This window comes from Ips typographus, linkage group LG3 (assembly GCF_016097725.1).
Source record: "Ips typographus isolate SLU linkage group LG3, UJ_Ityp_2.0, whole genome shotgun sequence".
Classification (NCBI taxonomy): domain Eukaryota; kingdom Metazoa; phylum Arthropoda; class Insecta; order Coleoptera; family Curculionidae; genus Ips; species Ips typographus.
In genome coordinates, this window is record NC_138424.1 from 21,190,204 (window position 1) to 21,217,684 (window position 27,481).

The 27,481-nt window shown below is 33.8% G+C and overlaps 1 protein-coding gene across 1 annotated transcript; it reads right to left on the reverse strand.

Annotated features, from left to right (window-relative positions):
- Positions 1-544: 544 nt before the first annotated feature.
- Arc42 (Activator-recruited cofactor subunit 42) lies at positions 545-27,468 on the reverse strand. Its single transcript, XM_081975786.1, has 7 exons — positions 27,283-27,468; positions 26,967-27,231; positions 23,131-23,432; positions 12,676-12,836; positions 12,489-12,620; positions 5,892-6,085; positions 545-781 (listed from the first exon to the last, which is right to left on the reverse strand). The coding sequence occupies exons 1-7, from the start codon at positions 27,311-27,313 to the stop codon at positions 655-657; spliced, it is 1,212 nt and encodes a 403-aa protein (XP_081831912.1). The 5' UTR covers positions 27,314-27,468; the 3' UTR covers positions 545-654.
- Between the last annotated feature and the right edge of the window lie 13 nt (positions 27,469-27,481).

The window sequence follows — 27,481 nt, forward strand, 5'->3', positions numbered from 1 at the left end:
AGAAATGACTGCAAATAGTCTGGTAAGTTAATTTTTATGATATTTGACTATTTTTCAACATTTTGACCTTGAAAATTGACTAAATAATGATTGCGTTAGTCCAGCAAATCAATTTTCATAATATTTGACTATTTTTCAACGTTTTGAACTTGAAAATTGGTCAGAAATGACTCCAAATAGTGCGGTCAGTTAATTTTCATGGTATTTGACTGTTTTTCAACGTTTTGACCTAGAAACTTGACTAGAATGACTGCAAATAGTCCTATAAGCCAATTTGCACGAATTTGAACTGATTTTCAACATTTTAACCATAAAAATTGATTAGAAGACTGAATTTTGCTCGCTAAATTAATTTTCATACTTATTTGCTTACATAATCGTTGTGTGACATTGACGTTTGAAGGGTTCAAATGTTTTTTTTTGGTTTTCGATTTTTACCAAAAAACCCAAAATTTTTTTGAAAAATTTGACAACCTATTGACATATGTCAATCTTGTCTAAATATAATAAATCAACCTGTAACGTATTAAGTGGGGCATATGGATTTAATTAAAAACTTTATTAATATAATAATAAAGAATAAATTGCATTGTAAAAAATATTAATATGTATGTATAGAAAAATATGTACTTAGATAAAAGGCAAACTAAACTCTTAAGCACCTAACTCCTTAATAACATGGGCGGCAATAACTAATTTTTGAATTTCCGAGGTACCCTCGTAGATTTCCGTTATCCGCGCATCGCGGTAATGTCTTTCGGCCGGCATATCCGACACATACCTGAAATAATTTGAAATTTAGTTAATTTATGGGACATTATAGAGTTTATATTCATTTTTTAAGATTTATCACGTAAGGTGTTAAAAGTGAGGTTAAAACATTTCAAGATATGAGAACCACGTTTATATTCCAGGGATTCTTATGAGAAAAACTGTCAAAAGTGTCAAAAATATACAAGTAGTACACAGAAACCATATGTTTCTGTAGTCCAGGGTGATTGGTGGTGGTGTATAGTAAACAACTCAGTTTTAACAGTAAATAACTCAGCTATTCGACATTTTAGGTTAAAATCTATACAGGGTGGTCAAAAGACAATTTCAAGGGCTACAAATTGGTATATTGAACCACCCTGTAATTTGTCTAAATAGCCGAGTTATTGACAATACTATGGAGTAGTTTACAGGGTGATTCATTGAATTTTTAACCACCTCGTAACTTGTTTAACTTTCATTTTATCAAAAAATTACCAAATATGAATCTTGTAGATATTTGCGTCTACTTTATTCCTATATCAGTATACAGGGTGTCCCAAATTTGAGCAACAAACCAAACTTATAATTTTTCAAATGGGGTGACCAATTTTTTATTCAATTTTTGGAATCTACGTCAAATTCTAGGCCTACTTGATGTAAAATGTCGATATTCAATTGTTTTTGCTCTAGCAGCCTTACTTTGACCATCCCCCTCGAAAGCAGAAATTTCCAATTTGAGCGAAATTTTGGTGCACTTTTCCAGAAAATCGTCCATAACTCGCTTATTTGAAACACCCTCTATAAAACCCCCGTATAACAAAAGACAGCTTATGAATGAGGTTATCACGTGACGTTGAGCGGGCACGGCTAAGTTGTCCCGTTTAGCCGCTAGAGAGCGTAAAAGTTAACTCTCGTTTTTTGCAGTTTTTGCTCAATATCTCAGGAACGTTGTAGGTTAGAGGTTTGAAAATTTTACCACAAATGCAACTCGATGGGATGCAACTTTAACCTTCTCTACACTTTTTTGGTACCACGCACCGTTTGACTTTGAAAAACAAAAAACTAGAAATGTCAAGAAATTTTAAGGGTGATTGATACCTTCTGATTTTTTTCAGAAAATTTTTTATTTTCAAAATTAACCTCAACTGCCTAAATACCTTCAGGTTAATAGTACGAAAATAACGTAAAGTGTCATTTGTCAAAATGTCATCATGCAAGGGTGCCACGCCCTAAAAAGTGTCAAAATTGACATAATTTCAAGGTCACCTCCGAAACGGTGTCAGTTAGAGCAAAATGAACGTCAGATTTGTGTTCCCCAGGTTGAAATTAGTTAAAAAAGTCACTTTGATTGAGCAAAATCCAAAATGGTCGCCGTTAGTATAGTAGGCCCAAAAAATCCCTCATTTAGACTAAATTTCCGTGCATTTTTCCAGAAAATCGCCCATAACTCGCTTACTTGAAACACCCTGTATAAAACCACCGTATAACAAAAGAAAGCTAATGAATGAGGTTATCACGTGACGTTGAGTGGGCTAGGCTAGGTTGCCCCGTTTGGCCGCTAGAGAGCGTCAAAGTTGACTCTCGTTTTTTTGCAGTTTTTGCTCAATATCTCAGGAACGTTTTAGGTTAGAGGTTTGAAAATTTTACCACAAATGCACCTAGATGGGATGCAACTTTAACCTTCTCTACACTTTTTTGGTACCATGCACCGTTTGACTTTGAAAAATTAAAAACTAGAAATGTCAAGAAATTTTAAGGATGATTACCTTCTGATTTTTTTCAGAAATTTTGTTATTTTCAAAATTAACCTCAACTGCCTAAATACCTTCAGGTTAATAGTAAGAAAATAACGTAAAGTGTCATTTGTCAAAATGTCATCATGCAAGGGTGCCACGCCCTAAAAAGTGTCAAAATTGACATAATTTCAATGTCACCTCCAAAACGGTGTCAGTTAGAGCAAAATGGACGTCAGATTTGTGTTCCCCAGGTTGAAACTAGTTAAAAAAGTCACTTTGATTGAGCAAAATCCAAAATGGTCGCCGTTGGTATAGTAGGCCTAAAAAAATCCCTAATTTAGACTAAATTTCCGTGCACTTTTCCAGAAAATCGTCCATAACTCGCTTATTTGAAACACCCTGTATAAAACCACCGGATAACAAAAGAAAGCTTATGAATGATGCTAACACGTGACGTTGAGTGGGCTAGGCTAAGTTGCCCCGTTTAGCCGCTAGAGGACGTCAAAGTTGACTCTCTTTTTTTTGCAGTTTTTACTCAATATCTCAGGAACGTCTTAGGTTAGAGGTTTGAAAATTTTACCACAAATGCACCTCGATGGGATGCAACTTTTCTCTTCAATACACTTTTTTGGTATCATGCACCGTTTGACCTTGAAAAATAAAAAATATTAATTGTCAAGAAATTTCAAGGGTGACACCACCTTCTGATATTTTTCAGAAAATTTTTTATTTCTAAAATTAACCTCAACTGCCTAAATACCTTCAGGTTAATAGTACGAAAATAACGTAAAGTGTCATTTGTCAAAATGTCATCATGCAAGGGTGCCACGCCCTAAAAAGTGTCAAAATTGACATAATTTCAATGTCACCTCCAAAACGGTGTCAGTTAGAGCAAAATGGACGTCAGATTTGTGTTCCCCAGGTTGAAACTAGTTAAAAAAGTCACTTTGATTGAGCAAAATCCAAAAATGGTCGCCGTTGGTATAGTAGGCCTAAAAAAATCCCTAATTTAGACTAAATTTCCGTGCACTTTTCCAGAAAATCGTCCATAACTCGCTTATTTGAAACACCCTGTATAAAACTACCGTGTAACAAAAGAAAGCTAATCAATGGGGCTATCACGTGACGTTGAGCGGGCACGGCTAAGTTGTCGCGTTTAGCCGCTAGAGAGCGTCAAAGTTGACTCTCGTTTTTTTGCAGTTTTTGTCCAATATCTCCGGAACGTTTTAGGTTAGAGGTTTGAAAATTTTACCACAAATGCACCTCGATGGGATGCAACTTTAACCTTCTTTACACTTTTTTGGTACCATGCACCGTTTGACTTTAAAAAATTAAAAACTAGAAATGTCAAGAAATTTTAAGAACGATACCTTCTGATTTTTTAAAAAAAATTTTTTATTTTCAAAATTAACCTCAACTGCCTAAATACCTTCAGGTTAATAGTACGAAAATATCGTAAAGTGTCATTTGTCAAAATGTCATCATGCAAGGGTGCCACGCCCTAAAAAGTGTCAAAATTGACATAATTTCAAGGTCACCTCCAAAACGGTGTCAGTTAGAGCAAAATGGACGTCAGATTTGTGTTCCCCAGGTTGAAACTAGTTAAAAAAGTCACTTTGATTGAGCAAAATCCAAAAATGATCGCCGTTGGTATAGTAGGCCCAAAAAATCCCTAATTTAGACTAAATTTCCGTGCACTTTTCCAGAAAATCGTCCATAACTCGCTTATTTGAAACACCCTGTATAACACCACCGTATAACAAAAGAAAGCTTATGAATGAGGTTATCACGTGACGTTGAGTGGGCTAGGCTAGGTTGTCCCGTTTGGCCGCTAGAGAGCGTCAAAGTTGACTCTCGTTTTTTTGCAGTTTTTGCTCAATATCTCAGGAACGTTTTAGGTTAGAGGTTTGAAAATTTTACCACAAATGCACCTCGATGGGATGCAACTTTAACCTTCTCTACACTTTTTTGGTACCATGCACCGTTTGACTTTGAAAAATTAAAAACTAGAAATGTCAAGAAATTTTAAGGATGATACCTTCTGATTTTTTTCAGAAAATTTTTTATTTTCAAAATTAACCTCAACTGCCTAAATACCTTCAGGTTAATAGTACGAAAATAACGTAAAGTGTCATTTGTCAAAATGTCATTATACAAGAGGGCCACGCCCTAAAGTGTCAAAATTGACATAATTTCAAGGTCACCTCCGAAACGGTGTCAGTTAGAGCAAAATGAACGTCAGAATTGTGTTCCCCAGGTTGAAATTAGTTAAAAAAGACACTTTGATTGAGCAAAATCTAAAATGATCGCCGTTAGTATAGTAGGCCCAAAAAATCCCTAATTTAGACTAAATTTCCGTGCACTTTTCCAGAAAATCGTCCATAACTCGCTTATTTGAAACACCCTGTATAACACCACCGTATAACAAAAGAAAGCTTATGAATGAGGTTATCACGTGACGTTGAGTGGGCTAGGCTAGGTTGCCCCGTTTGGCCGCTAGAGAGCGTCAAAGTTGACTCTCGTTTTTTTGCAGTTTTTGCTCAATATCTCAGGAACGTTTTAGGTTAGAGGTTTGAAAATTTTACCCCAAATGCACCCCGATGGGATGCAACTTTTCTCTTCAATACACTTTTTTGGTATCATGCACCGTTTGACCTTGAAAAATAAAAAATATTAATTGTCAAGAAATTTCAAGAGTGACACCACCTTCTGATATTTTTCAGAAAATTTTGTATTTCTAAAATTAACCTCAACTGCCTAAATACCTTCAGGTTAATAGTACAAAAATAACGTAAAGTGTCATTTGTCAAAATGTCATCATGCAAGGGTGCCACGCCCTGAAAAGTGTCAAAATTGACATAATTTCAAGGTCACCTCCGAAACGGTGTCAGTTAGAGCAAAATGAACGTCAGATTTGTGTTCCCCAGGTTGAAATTAGTTAAAAAAGTCACTTTGATTGAGCAAAATCTAAAATGATCGCCGTTAGTAGAGTAGGCCCAAAAAATCCCTAATTTAGACTAAATTTCCGTGCATTTTTCCAGAAAATCGCCCATAACTCGCTTATTTGAAACACCCTGTATAAAACCACTGTATAACAAAAGAAAGCCAATGAATGGGGCTATGACGTGACGTTGAGTGGGCTAAGCTAAGTTGCCCCGTTTAGCCGCTAGAGGACGTCAAAGTTGACTCGTTTTTTGCAGTGTTTGCTCAATATCTCAGGAACGTTTTAGGTTAGAGGTTTGACATAAAGTCTATAATAGTTCAAGAGATACGGATAAGAGCAAATGTCACCAATCACCCTGTACATTCTTTTACATTAAATATAAACGAGGTTAAAAATCTTACGTGAATCTTAAATGAATATGAACCGTTATAGAAAATGGAAAAAATCAAATACTCAACCCCATTCCGCCTAAAATTTGGATACACTGGTGGCTTATAAATGTGGCGGCTTCGCTCGCCGCCAACTTGGCCATTGCCGCCTCTTTAGTGAACGGTAAATGGTTGTCTTTCAGCCAGGCGGCTCTCCACGTCAACAGTCTCGCCGATTCCAGTCTTAAAGCCATTTCGGCCAACTTGTCTTGGATTAATTGATGCTGAAACAGTCAATATAAGTAAGAATAAGTAAAAATAAAGAATAAGTGTAAAATACAAGTAAAAATAATCACAAATTTATAAACTCTGCTCGCGGAAAAGATCGATATACAGCAAAGCTTTTGGACATTTTTCATTCATCTCCCATATTTGATTAGGACGCAAAAAATATGAAATACACGTAATATTTTACTATTTTTCAAAATACTAAGTCTAGCATAAAAGAATTAAATAAAAAGATTCAAATTTAATTAATTTAAAACGCCTCCTAGATATGACGTAGACGGTTTTCAACCAATTAGGTGCGAGGAGCCACTTCTATCAGCTTTTTCCAGGCCCGCTTTGGTGTTGCCAGTTTGTCAACTTAGACAAATTAGAAACGATAAAAGACGGTCTTTATTTCTATAAACATCGCGGCGTTTACAGTTTTTAACAGACATTATGTCAAATTAACATAAAATAACTTTTTGTCCAGTGAAATAGAAAATTTATCGTGTCGTGCTATAAAACGTGTTATTTGGCAACATTGCACTCTGCGGACTTGACTTTGAGGTTATAAATCAGCTGATCCCAAGATGCTGTCAACCATCAGACAGCCATACAGCCAATAAAACGGCTGAAAGTCGTCTACGTCATATACGCGGCAAAATCGTCGATTCGAATTTGTTTACGCATTTTGAAAGTTCTGTAAATGACTAAAAAACCTTCTTTTTTGCTAATAAACTACAAATTTCGACTAAGATTTCCTTATTTATATGCATGGAATAGCAATTTTACGTTATGTGAGCCCGTCTAATAAACAAAAAAAGTGTTTGAAAGGCCGTTTCTTCTAGAATCGTTTATTTTGCTTCAAAAGTGGTTTCTTCACCGTTATACAGGGTAAAGAAAAATGTGATGCAAATTTCTTTAAGGGCACCTTAGACTAGGTTTTAATTTGAATATGACATTTTGCACATGATCTGTCACAGTCAAATCACAATTTAGTCTACCAACCATGCGCATTTGACAGCTGAGATCATTTTAGAAGAATGTCATTTCCAGGGTTTGAGTGATATTTCCCTGGACCTGTTTGAGGGGTTTTCAATTTTTGGTCTACAAAAGGAATTACAAGGGTGCAAAGAACGCGTTTTTTTAGTTTATTTCTTTAATGCATTTCTAAATATGAATCTTTTTATTAAAATTATCCTCAGTATTCCAGCAGTACAGGGTAACTTATAAGTAGCGATAGGTAACTTTGACATCGCTTTTCTACCTGACTGTACCGAATTTTGTAGTGTTTTTTCAGGTTATTGGATAGGAAATTTGATGAGGATTCCAAAAATGTGCTTAAAACAGTTATTTTATCACTCCAAGTGGGTTTTACCAGCGATTTTGACCCTGGCTGTCCTTTCAAACTGTGTTTCTGGCAGTTAAAACTTTGACACCGCTTTTCTCCCTGACTGTACAAAATCCAGTAGAGTTTTTTCAGGTTATGGATAGGAAATTTGATGAAGATTCCAAAAATGTGCTTAATACAGTCATTTTCTCACTCCAAGTGGGTTTTACTAGCGATTTTCTCCCTGACTGTCCTTTCAAACTGTGTTTCTGACAGTTAAAACTTTAAGACCGCTTTTTTTCCTGACTGTACCAAATTTTATAGTGTTTTTTCAGATTATTGGATAGGAAATTTAATGAGGATTTCAAAAATGTGCTTAAAACAGTCATTTTCTCACTCCAAGTGGGTTTTACCAGCGATTTTGTCCCTGACTGTTCTTTCAAACTGTGTTTCTGACAGTTCAAACTTTGACACCGCTTTTCTTCCTGACTGTACCAAATTTTATAGTGTTTTTCCAGATTATTGGATAGGAAATTTAATGAGGATTTCAAAAATGTGCTTAAAACACTCGTTTTCTCACTCCAAGTGGGTTTTACAGGCGATTTTGTCCCTGACTGTTCTTTCAAACTCTGTTTCTGACAGTTCAAACCTTGACACCGCTTTTCTTCCTGACTGTATCAAATTTTATAGTGTTTTTCCAGATTATTGGATAGGAAATTTAATGAGGATTTCAAAAATGTGCTTAAAACACTCGTTTTCTCACTCCAAGTGGGTTTTACAGGCGATTTTGTCCCTGACTGTTCTTTCAAACTGTGTTTCTGACAGTTCAAACTTTGACACCGCTTTTCTTCCTGACTGTACCAAATTTTATAGTGTTTTTCCAGATTATTGGATAGGAAATTTAATGAGGATTTCAAAAATGTGCTTAAAACACTCGTTTTCTCACTCCAAGTGGGTTTTACAGGCGATTTTGTCCCTGACGGTTCTTTCAAACTCTGTTTCTGACAGTTCAAACCTTGACACCGCTTTTCTTCCTGACTGTATCAAATTTTATAGTGTTTTTCCAGATTATTGGATAGAAAATTTAATGAGGATTTCAAAAATGTGCTTAAAACAGTCATTTTCTTACTCCAAGTAGGTTTTACAGGCGATTTTGTCCCTGACTGTTCTTTCAAACTCTGTTTCTGACAGTTCAAACCTTGACACCGCTTTTCTTCCTGACTGTATCAAATTTTATAGTGTTTTTCCAGATTATTGGATAGAAAATTTAATGAGGATTTCAAAAATGTGCTTAAAACAGTCATTTTCTTACTCCAAGTAGGTTTTACAGGCGATTTTGTCCCTGACTGTTCTTTCAAACTGTGTTTCTGACAGTTCAAACTTTGACACCGCTTTTCTTCCTGACTGTACCAAATTTTATAGTGTTTTTCCAGATTATTGGATAGAAAATTTAATGAGGATTTCAAAAATGTGCTTAAAACAGTCATTTTCTTACTCCAAGTAGGTTTTACAGGCGATTTTGTCCCTGACTGTTCTTTCAAACTCTGTTTCTGACAGTTCAAACCTTGACACCGCTTTTCTTCCTGACTGTATCAAATTTTATAGTGTTTTTCCAGATTATTGGATAGAAAATTTAATGAGGATTTCAAAAATGTGCTTAAAACAGTCATTTTCTTACTCCAAGTAGGTTTTACAGGCGATTTTGTCCCTGACTGTTTTTTCAAACTGTGTTTTTGACATTTCAAACTTTGACACCGCTTTTCTCCCTGACTGTATCAAATTTAATAGTGTTTTTCCAGATTATTGGATAGGAAATTTAATGAGTATTTCAAAAATGTGCTTAAAACACTTGTTTTCTCACTCCAAGTGGGTTTTACAGGCGATTTTGTCCCTGACTGTTCTTTCAAACTGTGATTTTGACAGTTCAAACTTTGACACCGCTTTTCTCCCTGACTGTACCAAATCTAGTAGAGTTTTTTCAGGTTATTGAATAGGAAATTTAATGAGGATTTCAAAAATGTGCTTAAAACAGTAATTTTCTTACTCCAAGTAGGTTTTACAGGCGATTTTGTCCCTGACTGTTTTTTCAAACTGTGTTTTTGACATTTCAAACTTTGACACCGCTTTTCTTCCTGACTGTATCAAATTTTATAGTGTTTTTCCAGATTATTGGATAGAAAATTTAATGAGGATTTCAAAAATGTGCTTAAAACAGTCATTTTCTTACTCCAAGTAGGTTTTACAGGCGATTTTGTCCCTGACTGTTCTTTCAAACTGTGTTTCTGACAGTTCAAACTTTGACACCGCTTTTCTTCCTGACTGTACCAAATTTTATAGTGTTTTTCCAGATTATTGGATAGAAAATTTAATGAGGATTTCAAAAATGTGCTTAAAACAGTCATTTTCTTACTCCAAGTAGGTTTTACAGGCGATTTTGTCCCTGACTGTTTTTTCAAACTGTGTTTTTGACATTTCAAACTTTGACACCGCTTTTCTTCCTGACTGTATCAAATTTTATAGTGTTTTTCCAGATTATTGGATAGAAAATTTAATGAGGATTTCAAAAATGTGCTTAAAACAGTCATTTTCTTACTCCAAGTAGGTTTTACAGGCGATTTTGTCCCTGACTGTTCTTTCAAACTGTGTTTCTGACAGTTCAAACTTTGACACCGCTTTTCTTCCTGACTGTACCAAATTTTATAGTGTTTTTCCAGATTATTGGATAGAAAATTTAATGAGGATTTCAAAAATGTGCTTAAAACAGTAATTTTCTTACTCCAAGTAGGTTTTACAGGCGATTTTGTCCCTGACTGTTTTTTCAAACTGTGTTTTTGACATTTCAAACTTTGACACCGCTTTTCTTCCTGACTGTATCAAATTTTATAGTGTTTTTCCAGATTATTGGATAGAAAATTTAATGAGGATTTCAAAAATGTGCTTAAAACAGTCATTTTCTTACTCCAAGTAGGTTTTACAGGCGATTTTGTCCCTGACTGTTCTTTCAAACTGTGTTTCTGACAGTTCAAACTTTGACACCGCTTTTCTTCCTGACTGTACCAAATTTTATAGTGTTTTTCCAGATTATTGGATAGAAAATTTAATGAGGATTTCAAAAATGTGCTTAAAACAGTCATTTTCTTACTCCAAGTAGGTTTTACAGGCGATTTTGTCCCTGACTGTTCTTTCAAACTGTGTTTCTGACAGTTCAAACTTTGACACCGCTTTTCTTCCTGACTGTACCAAATTTTATAGTGTTTTTCCAGATTATTGGATAGGAAATTTAATGAGGATTTCAAAAATGTGCTTAAAACACTCGTTTTCTCACTCCAAGTGGGTTTTACAGGCGATTTTGTCCCTGACGGTTCTTTCAAACTCTGTTTCTGACAGTTCAAACCTTGACACCGCTTTTCTTCCTGACTGTATCAAATTTTATAGTGTTTTTCCAGATTATTGGATAGAAAATTTAATGAGGATTTCAAAAGTGTGCTTAAAACAGTCATTTTCTTACTCCAAGTAGGTTTTACAGGCGATTTTGTCCCTGACTGTTTTTTCAAACTGTGTTTTTGACATTTCAAACTTTGACACCGCTTTTCTCCCTGACTGTATCAAATTTAATAGTGTTTTTCCAGATTATTGGATAGGAAATTTAATGAGTATTTCAAAAATGTGCTTAAAACACTTGTTTTCTCACTCCAAGTGGGTTTTACAGGCGATTTTGTCCCTGACTGTTCTTTCAAACTGTGATTTTGACAGTTCAAACTTTGACACCGCTTTTCTCCCTGACTGTACCAAATCTAGTAGAGTTTTTTCAGGTTATTGAATAGGAAATTTGATGAAGATTTCAAAAATGTGCTTTAAACAGTCATTTTCTCACTCCAAGTGGGTTTTACCAGCAATTTTGTCTCTGGCTGTCCTTTCAAACTGTGGTTCTGACAGTTAAAACTTTCAAACCACTTTTTTTCCTGACTGTACCAAATTTTATAGTGTTTTTCTAGGTTATTGGATAGGAAATTTGATGAAGATTCCAAAAATGTGCTTAAAACAGTCATTTTCTCACTCCAAGTGGGTTTTACAGTCAATTTTGTTCTTGACTGTCCTTTCAAACTGTGTTTCTGACAGTTCAAACTTTAACACCGCTTTTCTCCCTGACTGTACCAAATCTAGTGAGTTTTTTCAGGTTATTGAATAGCAAATTTAATGAGGATTCCAAAAATGTGCTTAAAACAGTAATTTTTGCACTCAAAGTGGACTTGACAAGCAATTTTATGTTTGACCGTCAAACTGTGCTCAAAAGTGGCAAAAATCTGGGTTTAGAAAAGTTTTCTTGCAGTATTCGATACAAAAAACGCGTTTCTCAGATTTATGGCAGTTATTTTGACAACGGTCACGTGGCTTCCCAGCTAAATTATCCTCCAAAAACCACGTGATATCACACAATCAACAGCACAACAATCTAGATGTTTAAGAAACTAATTTTTAACACTGAGGTGTCTAATTTAATAGTGGCAAAGCTTGAAATGACATTTTTAAGCCTATGGAGCATGTAAAAATTGTTTTTTACGTCTGCTATGTCAAAAACTAGGTGAAGATAATCTTGAAAGTCTATTTTCCAAGCTGAAAGCCCTAAAAGTAGTCCAGGGTTCAAAGAAAGTGAAAAGCAAAGTAAAAAAACTTGAAAAGTTAGTCTTCAAGTCAATTTTCATGAACCTAATGTCAATATCCTGTATTTAAGACTATTTTTAAGAATGAAAGATTGAAATTTGCCTTCAAAGTATGAAAACTTTCTTCAAATTAAGTTTTTAAGCTTCTGATGTCACTTTGTGGTGTCCAAGTCAATTTTCTAGGTTTAAATGTGTGAATTTGTACTAAAAAATTCTAGAAAAAGTAGTTTTTCACGTTTACAAGTCTATTTTTAATACCAAAGTTTTTTATCTGTTATTATTGGTATTTTTATCATTTATATGTAAAAAACCGGTTTTTTAAAACCTTTTTTTATTAATTAAATTCGGTTGAGGCATTTCGGAGATACTGATACAGAAATTGCCAAAAATTATGCTGTAGCGATTTTTCCCTTATTAAGACTATCAAACCTTTAGCAGGGGTTTTCCAAAAGTCAACCTTTTGGCAGCATAATCGACTGCCACTTCCAGAGCGGCCTGTCCAATCCCTAAAGCTTGGGAAGCGATCCCGATACGTCCACCGTCCAAACAAATCATGGCAATCTAAAAGTGATTTGTGTTGCAAATTGCCTATAATCGGACATCAGTTTAAGCGTACTTTGAATCCAAAACCCAATTCTCCTAACAAATTTTCCTTTGGTATTTTACAATTATCGAACATAAGGGAGCAGGTCGAGGATGCTCTAATTCCCAGCTTGTCCTCTTTTTTGCCTAGTTCTAAACCGTCCACAGGTTTCGGTATCATTATTGCGGATATTCCTGAAAATGTGGAAAAAATTAAAAAAAATATAAAATATTAAAATTAGAAAATAATAAATAAATAAAAAATACAAAAATATAAAAAAATTAAATTAAATTAAATAAAATTTTAATTTTTTTTTTATAAATTAATATTATATTAAAATATTAAATATTATTTTATTATTTATTATTATATTTTTAATTTTATTAATTTATTAAATATTATTTTTGTCGTCATATTTTGTAGTTTTCGAATTAAACGTAATTTCCGGGGATTTAAAAAGGTTTTTTTCTTCTTGAACCAGATTTTTAAATTGAATCCAAAAGCTTCAAGAATTTTTTGGAAGCAGTTTAAATTGTTCTAGAAGGTTCCAACACACTTCTAGAACATTCAAGAATTTGAAAAACTTTCTAGAAAAGTCTAAAACTTTGGGAGAGCTATCAAAAAATTCCAAATGATTTCTCTGCTTACTTTAGACAATTCTGAATGTTCTAAAAGCTTCAAGAATTTTCTGGAAGCAGTTCAAATTGTGCTAGAAGGTTCCAAACACTTCTAAAATATTTCAGAATTAAGGAGAACTTTCTAGAAGAGTCTAAAACTTTGCAAAAGCTTTCAAAACATTTCTCAGCATACTTTTTAATTTAAAATGCTGCAAAAGCTTCTGGAAGCTGTTTAAATTGTGCTAGAAGGTTCGAAACACTTCTAAAACATTCCAGAATTAAGGAGAACTTTCTAGAAGAGTCTAAAACTTTGCAAAAGCTTTCAAAACATTTCTCAGCTTACTTTTTAATTTAAAATGCTGCAAAAGCTTCTGGAAGCTGTTTAAATTGTGCTAGAAGGTTCGAAACACTTCTAAAACATTCCAGAATTAAGGAGAACTTTCTAGAAGAGTCTAAAACTTTGCAAAAGCTTTCAAAACATTTCTCAGCATACTTTTTAATTTAAAATGCTCCAAAAGCTTCTGGAAGGAGTTTAAATTGTGCTAGAAGGTTCGAAATACTTCTAAAACATTTCAGAATTAAGGAGAACTTTCTAGAAGAGTCTAAAACTTTGCAAAAGCTTTCAAAACATTTCTCAGCATACTTTTTAATTTAAAATGCTCCAAAAGCTTCTGGAAGCTGTTTAAATTGTGCTAGAAGGTTCGAAACACTTCTAAAACATTTCAGAATTAAGGAGAACTTTCTAGAAGAGTCTAAAACTTTGCAAAAGCTTTCAAAACATTTCTCAGCATACTTTTTAATTTAAAATGCTCCAAAAGCTTCTGGAAGGAGTTTAAATTGTGCTAGAAGGTTCGAAATACTTCTAAAACATTTCAGAATTAAGGAGAACTTTCTAGAAGAGTCTAAAACTTTGCAAAAGCTTTCAAAACATTTCTCAGCTTACTTTTTAATTTTAAATGTTCCAAAAGCTTCTGGTAGCAGTTTAAATTGTGCTAGAAGGTTCGAAACACTTCTAAAGCATTTCAGAATTAAGGAGAACTTTCTAGAAGAGTCTAGAACTTTGCAAAAGCTTTCAAAACATTTCTCAGCTTACTTTTTAGTTTAAAATGTTCCAAAAGCTTCTGGAAGCAGTTTAAATTGTGCTAGAAGGTTCCAAGTACTTCTAGAAAATTCCAGAATTAAGGAGAACTTCCTAGAAAAGTCTAAAACTTTGCAAAAGCTTTCAAAACATTTCTCAGCTTACTTTTTAATTTTAAATGTTCCAAAAGCTTCTGGAAGCAGTTTAAATTGTACTAGAAGGTTTGAAACACTTCTAAAACATTTCAGAATTAAGGAGAACTTTCTAGAAGAGTCTAAAACTTTGCAAATGCTTTCAAAACATTTCTCAGCTTACTTTTTAATTAAAAATGCTTCAAAAGCTTCTGGAAGCAGTTTAAATTGTGCTAGAAGGTTCGAAATACTTCTAAAATATTTCAGAATTAAGGAGAACTTTCTAGAAGAGTCTAAAACTTTGCAAAAGCTTTCAAAACATTTCTCAGCTTACTTTTTAAATTTAAATGTTCCAAAAGCTTCTGGAAGCAGTTTAAATTGTGCTAGAAGGTTCGAAACACTTCTAAAACATTTCAGAATTAAGGAGAACTTTCTAGAAGAGTCTAAAACTTTGCAAAAGCTTTCAAAACATTTCTCAGCTTACTTTTTAATTTTAAATGTTCCAAAAGCTTCTGGTAGCAGTTTAAATTGTGCTAGAAGGTTCGAAACACTTCTAAAACATTCCAGAATTAAGGAGAACTTTCTAGAAGAGTCTAGAACTTTGCAAAAGCTTTCAAAATATTTCTCAGCTTACTTTTTAATTTAAAATGCTCCAAAAGCTTCTGGAAGCAGTTTAAATTGTGCTAGAAGGTTCGAAACACTTCTAGAACATTTCAGAATTAGGAAGAACTTTCTAGAAGAGTCTAAAACTTTGCAAAAGCTTTCAAAACATTTCTCAGCATACTTTTTAATTTAAAATGCTCCAAAAGCTTCTGGAAGGAGTTTAAATTGTGCTAGAAGGTTCGAAACACTTCTAAAACATTCCAGAATTAAGGAGAACTTTCTAGAAGAGTCTAGAACTTTGCAAAAGCTTTCAAAACATTTCTCAGCTTACTTTTTAATTTAAAATGCTCCAAAAGCTTCTGGAAGCAGTTTAAATTGTGCTAGAAGGTTCGAAATACTTCTAAAACATTTCAGAATTAAAGAGAACTTTCTAGAAGAGTCTAAAACTTTGCAAAAGCTTTCAAAACATTTCTCAGCATACTTTTTAATTTAAAATGCTCCAAAAGCTTCTGGAAGGAGTTTAAATTGTGCTAGAAGGTTCGAAATACTTCTAAAACATTTCAGAATTAAGGAGAACTTTCTAGAAGAGTCTAAAACTTTGCAAAAGCTTTCAAAACATTTCTCAGCTTACTTTTTAATTTTAAATGTTCCAAAAGCTTCTGGAAGCAGTTTAAATTGTGCTAGAAGGTTCGAAATACTTCTAAAACATTTCAGAATTAAAGAGAACTTTCTAGAAGAGTCTAAAACTTTGCAAAAGCTTTCAAAACATTTCTCAGCATACTTTTTAATTTAAAATGCTCCAAAAGCTTCTGGAAGGAGTTTAAATTGTGCTAGAAGGTTCGAAATACTTCTAAAACATTTCAGAATTAAGGAGAACTTTCTAGAAGAGTCTAAAACTTTGCAAAAGCTTTCAAAACATTTCTCAGCATACTTTTTAATTTAAAATGCTCCAAAAGCTTCTGGAAGCAGTTTAAATTGTGCTAGAAGGTTCGAAATACTTCTAAAACATTTCAGAATTAGGAAGAACTTTCTAGAAGAGTCTAAAACTTTGCAAAAGCTTTCAAAACATTTCTCAGCATACTTTTTAATTTAAAATGCTCCAAAAGCTTCTGGAAGGAGTTTAAATTGTGCTAGAAGGTTCGAAACACTTCTAAAACATTCCAGAATTAAGGAGAACTTTCTAGAAGAGTCTAGAACTTTGCAAAAGCTTTCAAAACATTTCTCAGCTTACTTTTTAATTTAAAATGCTCCAAAAGCTTCTGGAAGCAGTTTAAATTGTGCTAGAAGGTTCGAAATACTTCTAAAACATTTCAGAATTAAAGAGAACTTTCTAGAAGAGTCTAAAACTTTGCAAAAGCTTTCAAAACATTTCTCAGCATACTTTTTAATTTAAAATGCTCCAAAAGCTTCTGGAAGGAGTTTAAATTGTGCTAGAAGGTTCGAAATACTTCTAAAACATTTCAGAATTAAGGAGAACTTTCTAGAAGAGTCTAAAACTTTGCAAAAGCTTTCAAAACATTTCTCAGCTTACTTTTTAATTTTAAATGTTCCAAAAGCTTCTGGTAGCAGTTTAAATTGTGCTAGAAGGTTCGAAACACTTCTAAAACATTTCAGAATTAAAGAGAACTTTCTAGAAGAGTCTAAAACTTTGCAAAAGCTTTCAAAACATTTCTCAGCTTACTTTTTAATTTTAAATGTTCCAAAAGCTTCTGGAAGCAGTTTAAATTGTGCTAGAAGGTTCGAAATACTTCTAAAACATTTCAGAATTAAAGAGAACTTTCTAGAAGAGTCTAAAACTTTGCAAAAGCTTTCAAAACATTTCTCAGCATACTTTTTAATTTAAAATGCTCCAAAAGCTTCTGGAAGGAGTTTAAATTGTGCTAGAAGGTTCGAAATACTTCTAAAACATTTCAGAATTAAGGAGAACTTTCTAGAAGAGTCTAGAACTTTGCAAAAGCTTTCAAAACATTTCTCAGCTTACTTTTTAGTTTAAAATGTTCCAAAAGCTTCTGGAAGCAGTTTAAATTGTGCTAGAAGGTTCCAAGTACTTCTAGAAAATTCCAGAATTAAGGAGAACTTCCTAGAAAAGTCTAAAACTTTGCAAAAGCTTTCAAAACATTTCTCAGCTTACTTTTTAATTTAAAATGCTCCAAAAGCTTCTGGAAGGAGTTTAAATTGTGCTAGAAGGTTCGAAATACTTCTAAAACATTTCAGAATTAAGGAGAACTTTCTAGAAGAGTCTAGAACTTTGCAAAAGCTTTCAAAACATTTCTCAGCTTACTTTTTAGTTTAAAATGTTCCAAAAGCTTCTGGAAGCAGTTTAAATTGTGCTAGAAGGTTCCAAGTACTTCTAGAAAATTCCAGAATTAAGGAGAACTTCCTAGAAAAGTCTAAAACTTTGCAAAAGCTTTCAAAACATTTCTCAGCTTACTTTTTAATTTTAAATGTTCCAAAAGCTTCTGGAAGCAGTTTAAATTGTACTAGAAGGTTTGAAACACTTCTAAAACATTTCAGAATTAAGGAGAACTTTCTAGAAGAGTCTAAAACTTTGCAAATGCTTTCAAAACATTTCTCAGCTTACTTTTTAATTAAAAATGCTTCAAAAGCTTCTGGAAGCAGTTTAAATTGTGCTAGAAGGTTCGAAATACTTCTAAAATATTTCAGAATTAAGGAGAACTTTCTAGAAGAGTCTAAAACTTTGCAAAAGCTTTCAAAACATTTCTCAGCTTACTTTTTAAATTTAAATGTTCCAAAAGCTTCTGGAAGCAGTTTAAATTGTGCTAGAAGGTTCGAAACACTTCTAAAACATTTCAGAATTAAGGAGAACTTTCTAGAAGAGTCTAAAACTTTGCAAAAGCTTTCAAAACATTTCTCAGCTTACTTTTTAATTTTAAATGTTCCAAAAGCTTCTGGTAGCAGTTTAAATTGTGCTAGAAGGTTCGAAACACTTCTAAAACATTCCAGAATTAAGGAGAACTTTCTAGAAGAGTCTAGAACTTTGCAAAAGCTTTCAAAATATTTCTCAGCTTACTTTTTAATTTAAAATGCTCCAAAAGCTTCTGGAAGCAGTTTAAATTGTGCTAGAAGGTTCGAAACACTTCTAGAACATTTCAGAATTAGGAAGAACTTTCTAGAAGAGTCTAAAACTTTGCAAAAGCTTTCAAAACATTTCTCAGCATACTTTTTAATTTAAAATGCTCCAAAAGCTTCTGGAAGGAGTTTAAATTGTGCTAGAAGGTTCGAAACACTTCTAAAACATTCCAGAATTAAGGAGAACTTTCTAGAAGAGTCTAGAACTTTGCAAAAGCTTTCAAAACATTTCTCAGCTTACTTTTTAATTTAAAATGCTCCAAAAGCTTCTGGAAGCAGTTTAAATTGTGCTAGAAGGTTCGAAATACTTCTAAAACATTTCAGAATTAAAGAGAACTTTCTAGAAGAGTCTAAAACTTTGCAAAAGCTTTCAAAACATTTCTCAGCATACTTTTTAATTTAAAATGCTCCAAAAGCTTCTGGAAGGAGTTTAAATTGTGCTAGAAGGTTCGAAATACTTCTAAAACATTTCAGAATTAAGGAGAACTTTCTAGAAGAGTCTAAAACTTTGCAAAAGCTTTCAAAACATTTCTCAGCTTACTTTTTAATTTTAAATGTTCCAAAAGCTTCTGGTAGCAGTTTAAATTGTGCTAGAAGGTTCGAAACACTTCTAAAGCATTTCAGAATTAAGGAGAACTTTCTAGAAGAGTCTAGAACTTTGCAAAAGCTTTCAAAACATTTCTCAGCTTACTTTTTAGTTTAAAATGTTCCAAAAGCTTCTGGAAGCAGTTTAAATTGTGCTAGAAGGTTCCAAGTACTTCTAGAAAATTCCAGAATTAAGGAGAACTTCCTAGAAAAGTCTAAAACTTTGCAAAAGCTTTCAAAACATTTCTCAGCTTACTTTTTAATTTTAAATGTTCCAAAAGCTTCTGGAAGCAGTTTAAATTGTACTAGAAGGTTTGAAACACTTCTAAAACATTTCAGAATTAAGGAGAACTTTCTAGAAGAGTCTAAAACTTTGCAAATGCTTTCAAAACATTTCTCAGCTTACTTTTTAATTAAAAATGCTTCAAAAGCTTCTGGAAGCAGTTTAAATTGTGCTAGAAGGTTCGAAATACTTCTAAAATATTTCAGAATTAAGGAGAACTTTCTAGAAGAGTCTAAAACTTTGCAAAAGCTTTCAAAACATTTCTCAGCTTACTTTTTAAATTTAAATGTTCCAAAAGCTTCTGGAAGCAGTTTAAATTGTGCTAGAAGGTTCGAAACACTTCTAAAACATTTCAGAATTAAGGAGAACTTTCTAGAAGAGTCTAAAACTTTGCAAAAGCTTTCAAAACATTTCTCAGCTTACTTTTTAATTTTAAATGTTCCAAAAGCTTCTGGTAGCAGTTTAAATTGTGCTAGAAGGTTCGAAACACTTCTAAAATATTCCAGAATTAAGGAGAACTTTCTAGAAGAGTCTAGAACTTTGCAAATGCTTTCAAAACATTTCTCAGCTTACTTTTTAATTAAAAATGCTTCAAAAGCTTCTGGAAGCAGTTTAAATTGTGCTAGAAGGTTCGAAATACTTCTAAAATATTTCAGAATTAAGGAGAACTTTCTAGAAGAGTCTAAAACTTTGCAAAAGCTTTCAAAACATTTCTCAGCTTACTTTTTAAATTTAAATGTTCCAAAAGCTTCTGGAAGCAGTTTAAATTGTACTAGAAGGTTTGAAACACTTCTAAAACATTTCAGAATTAAGGAGAACTTTCTAGAAGAGTCTAAAACTTTGCAAAAGCTTTCAAAACATTTCTCAGCTTACTTTTTAATTTTAAATGTTCCAAAAGCTTCTGGTAGCAGTTTAAATTGTGCTAGAAGGTTCGAAACACTTCTAAAACATTCCAGAATTAAGGAGAACTTTCTAGAAGAGTCTAGAACTTTGCAAAAGCTTTCAAAATATTTCTCAGCTTACTTTTTAATTTAAAATGCTCCAAAAGCTTCTGGAAGCAGTTTAAATTGTGCTAGAAGGTTCGAAACACTTCTAGAACATTTCAGAATTAGGAAGAACTTTCTAGAAGAGTCTAAAACTTTGCAAAAGCTTTCAAAACATTTCTCAGCATACTTTTTAATTTAAAATGCTCCAAAAGCTTCTGGAAGGAGTTTAAATTGTGCTAGAAGGTTCGAAACACTTCTAAAACATTCCAGAATTAAGGAGAACTTTCTAGAAGAGTCTAGAACTTTGCAAAAGCTTTCAAAACATTTCTCAGCTTACTTTTTAATTTAAAATGCTCCAAAAGCTTCTGGAAGCAGTTTAAATTGTGCTAGAAGGTTCGAAATACTTCTAAAACATTTCAGAATTAAAGAGAACTTTCTAGAAGAGTCTAAAACTTTGCAAAAGCTTTCAAAACATTTCTCAGCTTACTTTTTAGTTTAAAATGTTCCAAAAGCTTCTAGAAGCAGTTTTTAAATTGTGCTAGAAGGTTCCAAGTACATCTAGAACATTCCAGAATTAGAAATATTTTTCTATAAGAGCCTAGACTTTGCCAAAGCTTCCAAAAAATTTTAAATGCCAACTCAGCTTTTAGAAAATTCTAAATATTTCAAAAGCTTCAACACATTTCAGAAAATCAGTCCAAAATACTTCTAGAACATTCCAGAAGTAAAAAGAACTATCTGAAAGAGTCTAGAACCTTCAGAAAGCTGTCAAACACATTGACGTAACAGTTAGGTTAGTTAAGTTTCAAAACAGTTTAGAAGCTTCCAAAAAATTCTATAACCGTCTAAGAGTTTCCAAATTCCTCTAAATAAGCATTCCAGAATCTTCAATATGTTCTTTAAACTGTCCAAATGCTCCTCAAGTAATTTAAAAATGCTTTAAAATACTATATGGTAACTCCAAAATGCTTCCCAAGCAATCGAAAGCCTTCCAAAACGATCTAAAAGTTTCCAAAAGCTCTTCAACTAGTCTAGAAGCTTCCAAATGCCTTTAAAGCATTCCAAAATCTTCAATATGCTCTTCAAAGTGTCCAAAAAACTTACAGTCACGTGACATCTGTCACAACTTTCAAAATTGACCGGATAATGCTATGAAACTATAAAAATCCAAAACAATGTGCCTTTTTGGGTAACCACAATCCAAATTGTATTTACAGCTCCACGAAACCATATTTGCACAGTTGTGACGTTAAATGACAGTTTTAAATGTCACTTACAGTCAAGTGACACCTGTCACAACTGTCAAAATTGACTGGACAATGCTATGAAACTATAAAAAGCCAAAACGATGTGTCTTTTGGTTAACTACAGTCCAAGTTGCATTTACAGCTCTACGAAACAGTATTTGACAGTTGTGACGTCAAATGACAGTTTTAGATGTGATTTACAGTCAAGTGACATCTGTCACAAGTGTCAAAATTAACGTGGTAGTGTTTTGAAGCTGTAAAACTTCATAACAGTGTAACCGTTTGGTTAATTACATTTCAAGTTGCATTTACGGCTCTACGAAACAATATTTGACAGTTGTGACGTTAAATGACAGTTTTAGATGTGACTTACAGTCACGTGACATCTGTCAAAACTGTCAAAATTGACTGGATAATGCTATGAAACTATTAAAAGCCAAAACGATGTGTCGTTTTGGTTAACTACAGTCCAAGTTGCCTTTATAGCTCTACGAAACAGTATTTGACAGTTGTGAAGTCAAATAACAGTTTTAGATGTGATTTACAGTCAAGTGACATCTGTCACAAGTGTCAAAATTAACGTGGTAGTGTTTTGAAGCTGTAAAACTTCAAAATAGTGTAACCGTTTGGTTAATTACATTTCAAGTTGCATTTACGGCTCCACGAAACAATATTTGACAGTTGTGACGTTAAATGACAGTTTTAGATTTGACTTACAGTCACGTGACATCTGTCAAAACTGTCAAAATTGACTGGATAATGCTATGAAACTATTAAAAGCCAAAACGATGTGTCGTTTTGGTTAACTACAGTCCAAGTTGTATTTACAGCTCTACGAAACAGTATTTGACAGTTGTGACGTTAAGTGACAGTTTTAGATGAGCCATGGAGTCACGTGACATCTATCACAACTGTCAAAATTAACGTGGTAGTGCTACGAAGCTGTAAAACTTCAGAATAGCGTACCCGTTTGGTTAACTACATTTCAAGTTGTATTTACAGCTCTACGAAACAATAGTTGACAATTGAGACGTTAAATGACAGTTTTAGATGTGACTTACAGTCACGTGACATCTGTCACAACTGTCAAAATTGACTGGATAATGCTATGAAACTATAAAAATCCAAAACGATGTGTCGTTTTGGTTAATTACGTTTCAAGTTGTATTTACAGCTCTACGAAACAGTATTTGACAGTTGTGACGGTGAATGACAGTTTTAGATGTGCCTTTCAGTCACGTGACATCTGTCACAAGTGTTAAAATTGTTATGTATTCTTCCGAAAAATTACTAACCAAACCTAACAGTATCATAAAAAAAGGTTTAAGACTGTTTTGATGCATTGCTTTGAATGAAAGCTTTTGGAATGTCTCGGAAGCTTCCTGAAGGTAAGAGGTTTTTCCAGAACGTTCTGGTTCATTCTGGAATGTTTTAGAAGCATTTGGAATCTGTCGAAACTCATTGATTGACCTACATTACTGAAAATTTTAGACAGTTTTTATATGCTTTTACAATCTAATCAATTTGGAATGTCTCTTTTGAAGTTATTTGACAGTTTGTCACGTGACACGGGTTCGTTTTATTAAATTGTTGATCAGATGACACATTGTCAAATTACAGGGACGTGAAAAACCAGCAGGAACTACAAATTCGTAAATACCATATGTCAAATTTCCATTTCACTCAGTTCACATATGTAATAGAAAAGGAAGGACAATTATTACGTCACTGTCATTAGCCCTGAGAGGGACTTTAGTTTTTGACAGCCTTAGCATAAATTGCAGTTTTGTGATTAGTCAGAAAGCTCTATTTGTGACCAATGGTATTATACCGAGATTTATGCAAATGTAAACGTTAATCCCACTAACCTTTGTGTTTTAAAGATTTGTCTGTGGTGGCAAATACCACGCCCGCCTCACTTTCGTACCCATTTGTGATCCAACACTTTGTTCCGTTCAACACAAAGTGATCGCCTTCCAGTTTGGCGGTTGTAGATGCTGCGCCGGCGTCCGAACCGTTTCCCGGTTCGGAAAGCGCAAAACATCCCACTTTGTCACCCCCAGTGAACGGAGTGATCCATTTTTCCTTTTGCTCCTTATTCGCCCATTGAAGGACTGGTCCCAGGTACAAAGAGTTGTTTACGGACATGATAACACCCGCACTTGCACATCTGGAAGATAGATATAGTAATTGTTTATTGTTATTCCACTAATGCTAAGTCTAAATGGGCAGTATTTGTCTGAATGACAGCAGTGTTTGTAGTTTGTGATTGGTCAAGAAAAAGCAACAAACTGTAAGCTAAAACATAGATGACAGGTGTCAATATTTTTGGATGTTTTTGTCGCTAATTTGCGTTTCAAGATCCGCCCTCTGGTGGTCAATTTTATGTCGGTGGTGTTGTGTGTGTAATGAAGAAACGGTACCGCAACTACAGATAAACGTAATAAACAAAACATATTCGGTAAGGAACAAGCTACCCGTTTTTAGCATCAAATTGCTCTGCGAACTTAAATTTCCTATCCAATAACCTGAAAAAACATTACAAAATTTGGTACAGTCAAGGAGAAACAAGGAGTCAAAGTTGGAAATGCCAGAAACTGTTTGAAAGGACAGTGAAGGACAAAATCTCTGGTAAAACCCACTTGGAATGAGAAAATGACTGTTTTAAGTACATTTTTGAAATCTTCATTGAATTCCCTATCCAACAACCTGAAAAAATATTACAAAAATTGGTACAGTCAGGGAGAAAACAGGAGTCAAAGTTTGAACTGCCAGAAACAGTGTGAAAAGACAGTCAGGGACAGAATCGACTCTAAAACCCACTTGGAGTGAGAAACTGACTGTTTTAAGCACATTTTTAAAATCCTCTTTAAATTTCCTATCCAACAACCTGAAAAAACATTACAAAATTTGGTACAGTCAAGGAGAAAAGAAGAGTCAAAGTTTGAACTGCCAGAAACACAGTGTGAAAGGACAGTCAGGGACAAAATCGCCTGTAAAACCCACTTGGAGTGAGAAAATGCCTGTTTTAAGCACATTTTTGGAATTCTCAGTAAATTTCCTATCCAATAACCTGAAAAAACATTACAAAAATTGGTACAGTCAGGGAGAAAACAGGAGTCAAAGTTTGAACTGCCAGAAACACAGTTTGAAAGAACAGTCAGGGACAAAATCGACTGTAAAACCCACTTGGAGTGAGAAACTGACTGTTTTAAGCACATTTTTGGAATTCTCAGTAAATTTCCTATCCAATAATGTGAAAAAACATTACAAAATTTGGTACAGTCAAGTAGAAAAGAGGAGTCAAACTTTGAACTGCCAGAAACACAGTATGAAAGGACAGTCAAAGACAAAATCTGTGGTAAAACCTACTTGGAGTGAGAAAATGCCTGTTTTAAGCACATTTTTGGAATTCTCAGTAAATTTCCTATCCAATAATGTGAAAAAACATTACAAAATTTGGTACAGTCAAGGAGAAAAGAGGAGTCAAAGTTTGAACTGCCAGAAACACAGTATGAAAGGACAGTCAGTGACAAAATCGACTGTAAAACCCACTTGGAGTGAGAAACTGACTGTTTTAAGCACATTTTTGGAATTCTCAATAAATTTCCTATCCAATAATGTGAAAAAACATTACAAAATTTGGTACAGTCAAGTAGAAAAGAGGAGTCAAAGTTTGAACTGCCAGAAACACAGTATGAAAGGACAGTCAAAGACAAAATCTGTGGTAAAACCCACTTGGAGTGAGAAAATGCCTGTTTTAAGCACATTTTTGGAATTCTCAGTAAATTTCCTATCCAATAATGTGAAAAAACATTACAAAATTTGGTACAGTCAAGGAGAAAAGAAGAGTCAAAGTTTGAACTGCCAGAAACACAGTGTGAAAGGACAGTCAGGGACAAAATCGCCTGTAAAACCCACTTGGAGTGAGAAAATGCCTGTTTTAAGCACATTTTTGGAATTCTCAGTAAATTTCCTATCCAATAATGTGAAAAAACATTACAAAATTTGGTACAGTCAAGTAGAAAAGAGGAGTCAAAGTTTGAACTGCCAGAAACACAGTATGAAAGGACAGTCAAAGACAAAATCTGTGGTAAAACCCACTTGGAGTGAGAAAATGCCTGTTTTAAGCACATTTTTGGAATTCTCAGTAAATTTCCTATCCAATAATGTGAAAAAACATTACAAAATTTGGTACAGTCAAGGAGAAAAGAGGAGTCAAAGTTTGAACTGCCAAAAACACAGTATGAAAGGACAGTCAGTGACAAAATCGACTGTAAAACCCACTTGGAGTGAGAAACTGACTGTTTTAAGCACATTTTTGGAATTCTCAGTAAATTTCCTATCCAATAACCTGAAAAAACATTACAAAAATTGGTACAGTCAGGGAGAAAACAGGAGTCAAAGTTTGAACTGCCAGAAACACAGTATGAAAGGACAGTCAAAGACAAAATCTGTGGTAAAACCTACTTGGAGTGAGAAAATGCCTGTTTTAAGCACATTTTTGGAATTCTCAGTAAATTTCCTATCCAATAATGTGAAAAAACATTACAAAATTTGGTACAGTCAAGGAGAAAAGAGGAGTCAAAGTTTGAACTGCCAGAAACACAGTATGAAAGGACAGTCAGTGACAAAATCGACTGTAAAACCCACTTGGAGTGAGAAACTGACTGTTTTAAGCACATTTTTGGAATTCTCAGTAAATTTCCTATCCAATAATGTGAAAAAACATTACAAAATTTGGTACAGTCAAGTAGAAAAGAGGAGTCAAAGTTTGAACTGCCAGAAACACAGTATGAAAGGACAATCAAAGACAAAATCTGTGGTAAAACCCACTTGGAGTGAGAAAATGCCTGTTTTAAGCACATTTTTGGAATTCTCAGTAAATTTCCTATCCAATAATGTGAAAAAACATTACAAAATTTGGTACAGTCAAGGAGAAAAGAGGAGTCAAAGTTTGAACTGCCAGAAACACAGTATGAAAGGACAGTCAGTGACAAAATCGCCTGTAAAACCCACTTGGAGTGAGAAAAAAAGCACATTTCTAGAATCCTCATTAAATTTCCTATCCAATAACCCGAAAAAACATTACAAAATTTGGTACAGTCAAGGAGAAAAGATGAGTCAAAGTTTGAGCTGCCAGAAACACAGTGTGAAAGGACAGTCAGGGACAAAATCGCCTGTAAAACCCACTTGGAGTGAGAAAATGCTTGTTTTAAGCACATTTCTAGAATCCTCATTATGAATTTAACAATAAATGACTGAATCAAGTTTTGGCTTTGGCAGCATTGATTTGAATGTAATTTTCAAGCTTTTCCCCATGAAAATTGAAAAATTTTTTGGGTTGGTTAAGGTTATTTTCCTTACAAAATTAGGCATCAGAAATTCCAAATATTTTGGTTTGTAATGTCTTCCTTCACACACTGGTCAAGTAAAGTGTTGCATTCATAACTGTTTATTAATTTATTTTTTTGATGTCTCACTAGTGATTAGCAATATTTAAAGTTATTTTGCAGTTTAAATAAATGAAAAAGCTACATTTTATTAACTTTCAAGGTTGGCACTCTGATGGTAATAAATTGACAGAAATTTGCAATAAATTCAGTGTTTGGATTGGCCAAAAATGGCAGTACTTTTGACCATAGCAAATTTATGCTTTAAGACAAAAATCCAAGTTTAGGACATAAGAACAGCTCATACTCACCCTCTTGATATTTCTTCTAAAGCTATGGCATAAGCCAAATAGTCAAGCCCAGTGCCTCCATACTCTTCAGGAACGGAAATAGCCATCAGACCCAATTCTCCCATTTTTTTAATTTGTTCCTTGGGGTACAAGTGTACCCTGTCATGCTTAGCAGCAACAGGTTTCAGTTCGCCTTCGGCAAAGTCTCGACAAGTCTTTTGGAGCATTTGATGGGTTTCGGACAGCGCGGCCAGCGAGGCTATGCCCCTCTGCCTTACCACGGACGCTAAAACTTGTTTTGATATAGAGTAGGACATTTTTAGGGGCAGGAAATTACCTTTCTGGAGAAAATTGCCGAAAAGAGTCATTGTGCAGCCGTGAAGTGGGATGAACTTTGATTTTCATATATGGAGTGTACGGTACTAAATGCGGGTAAACAAATACGGGGCCAATAATCCCAGACGTGTTCAAAGGTTAAAAAAAAATAAAATTACAAAAATATTGGACCTAAATTTATCAGTTAGTAAACAAACTTG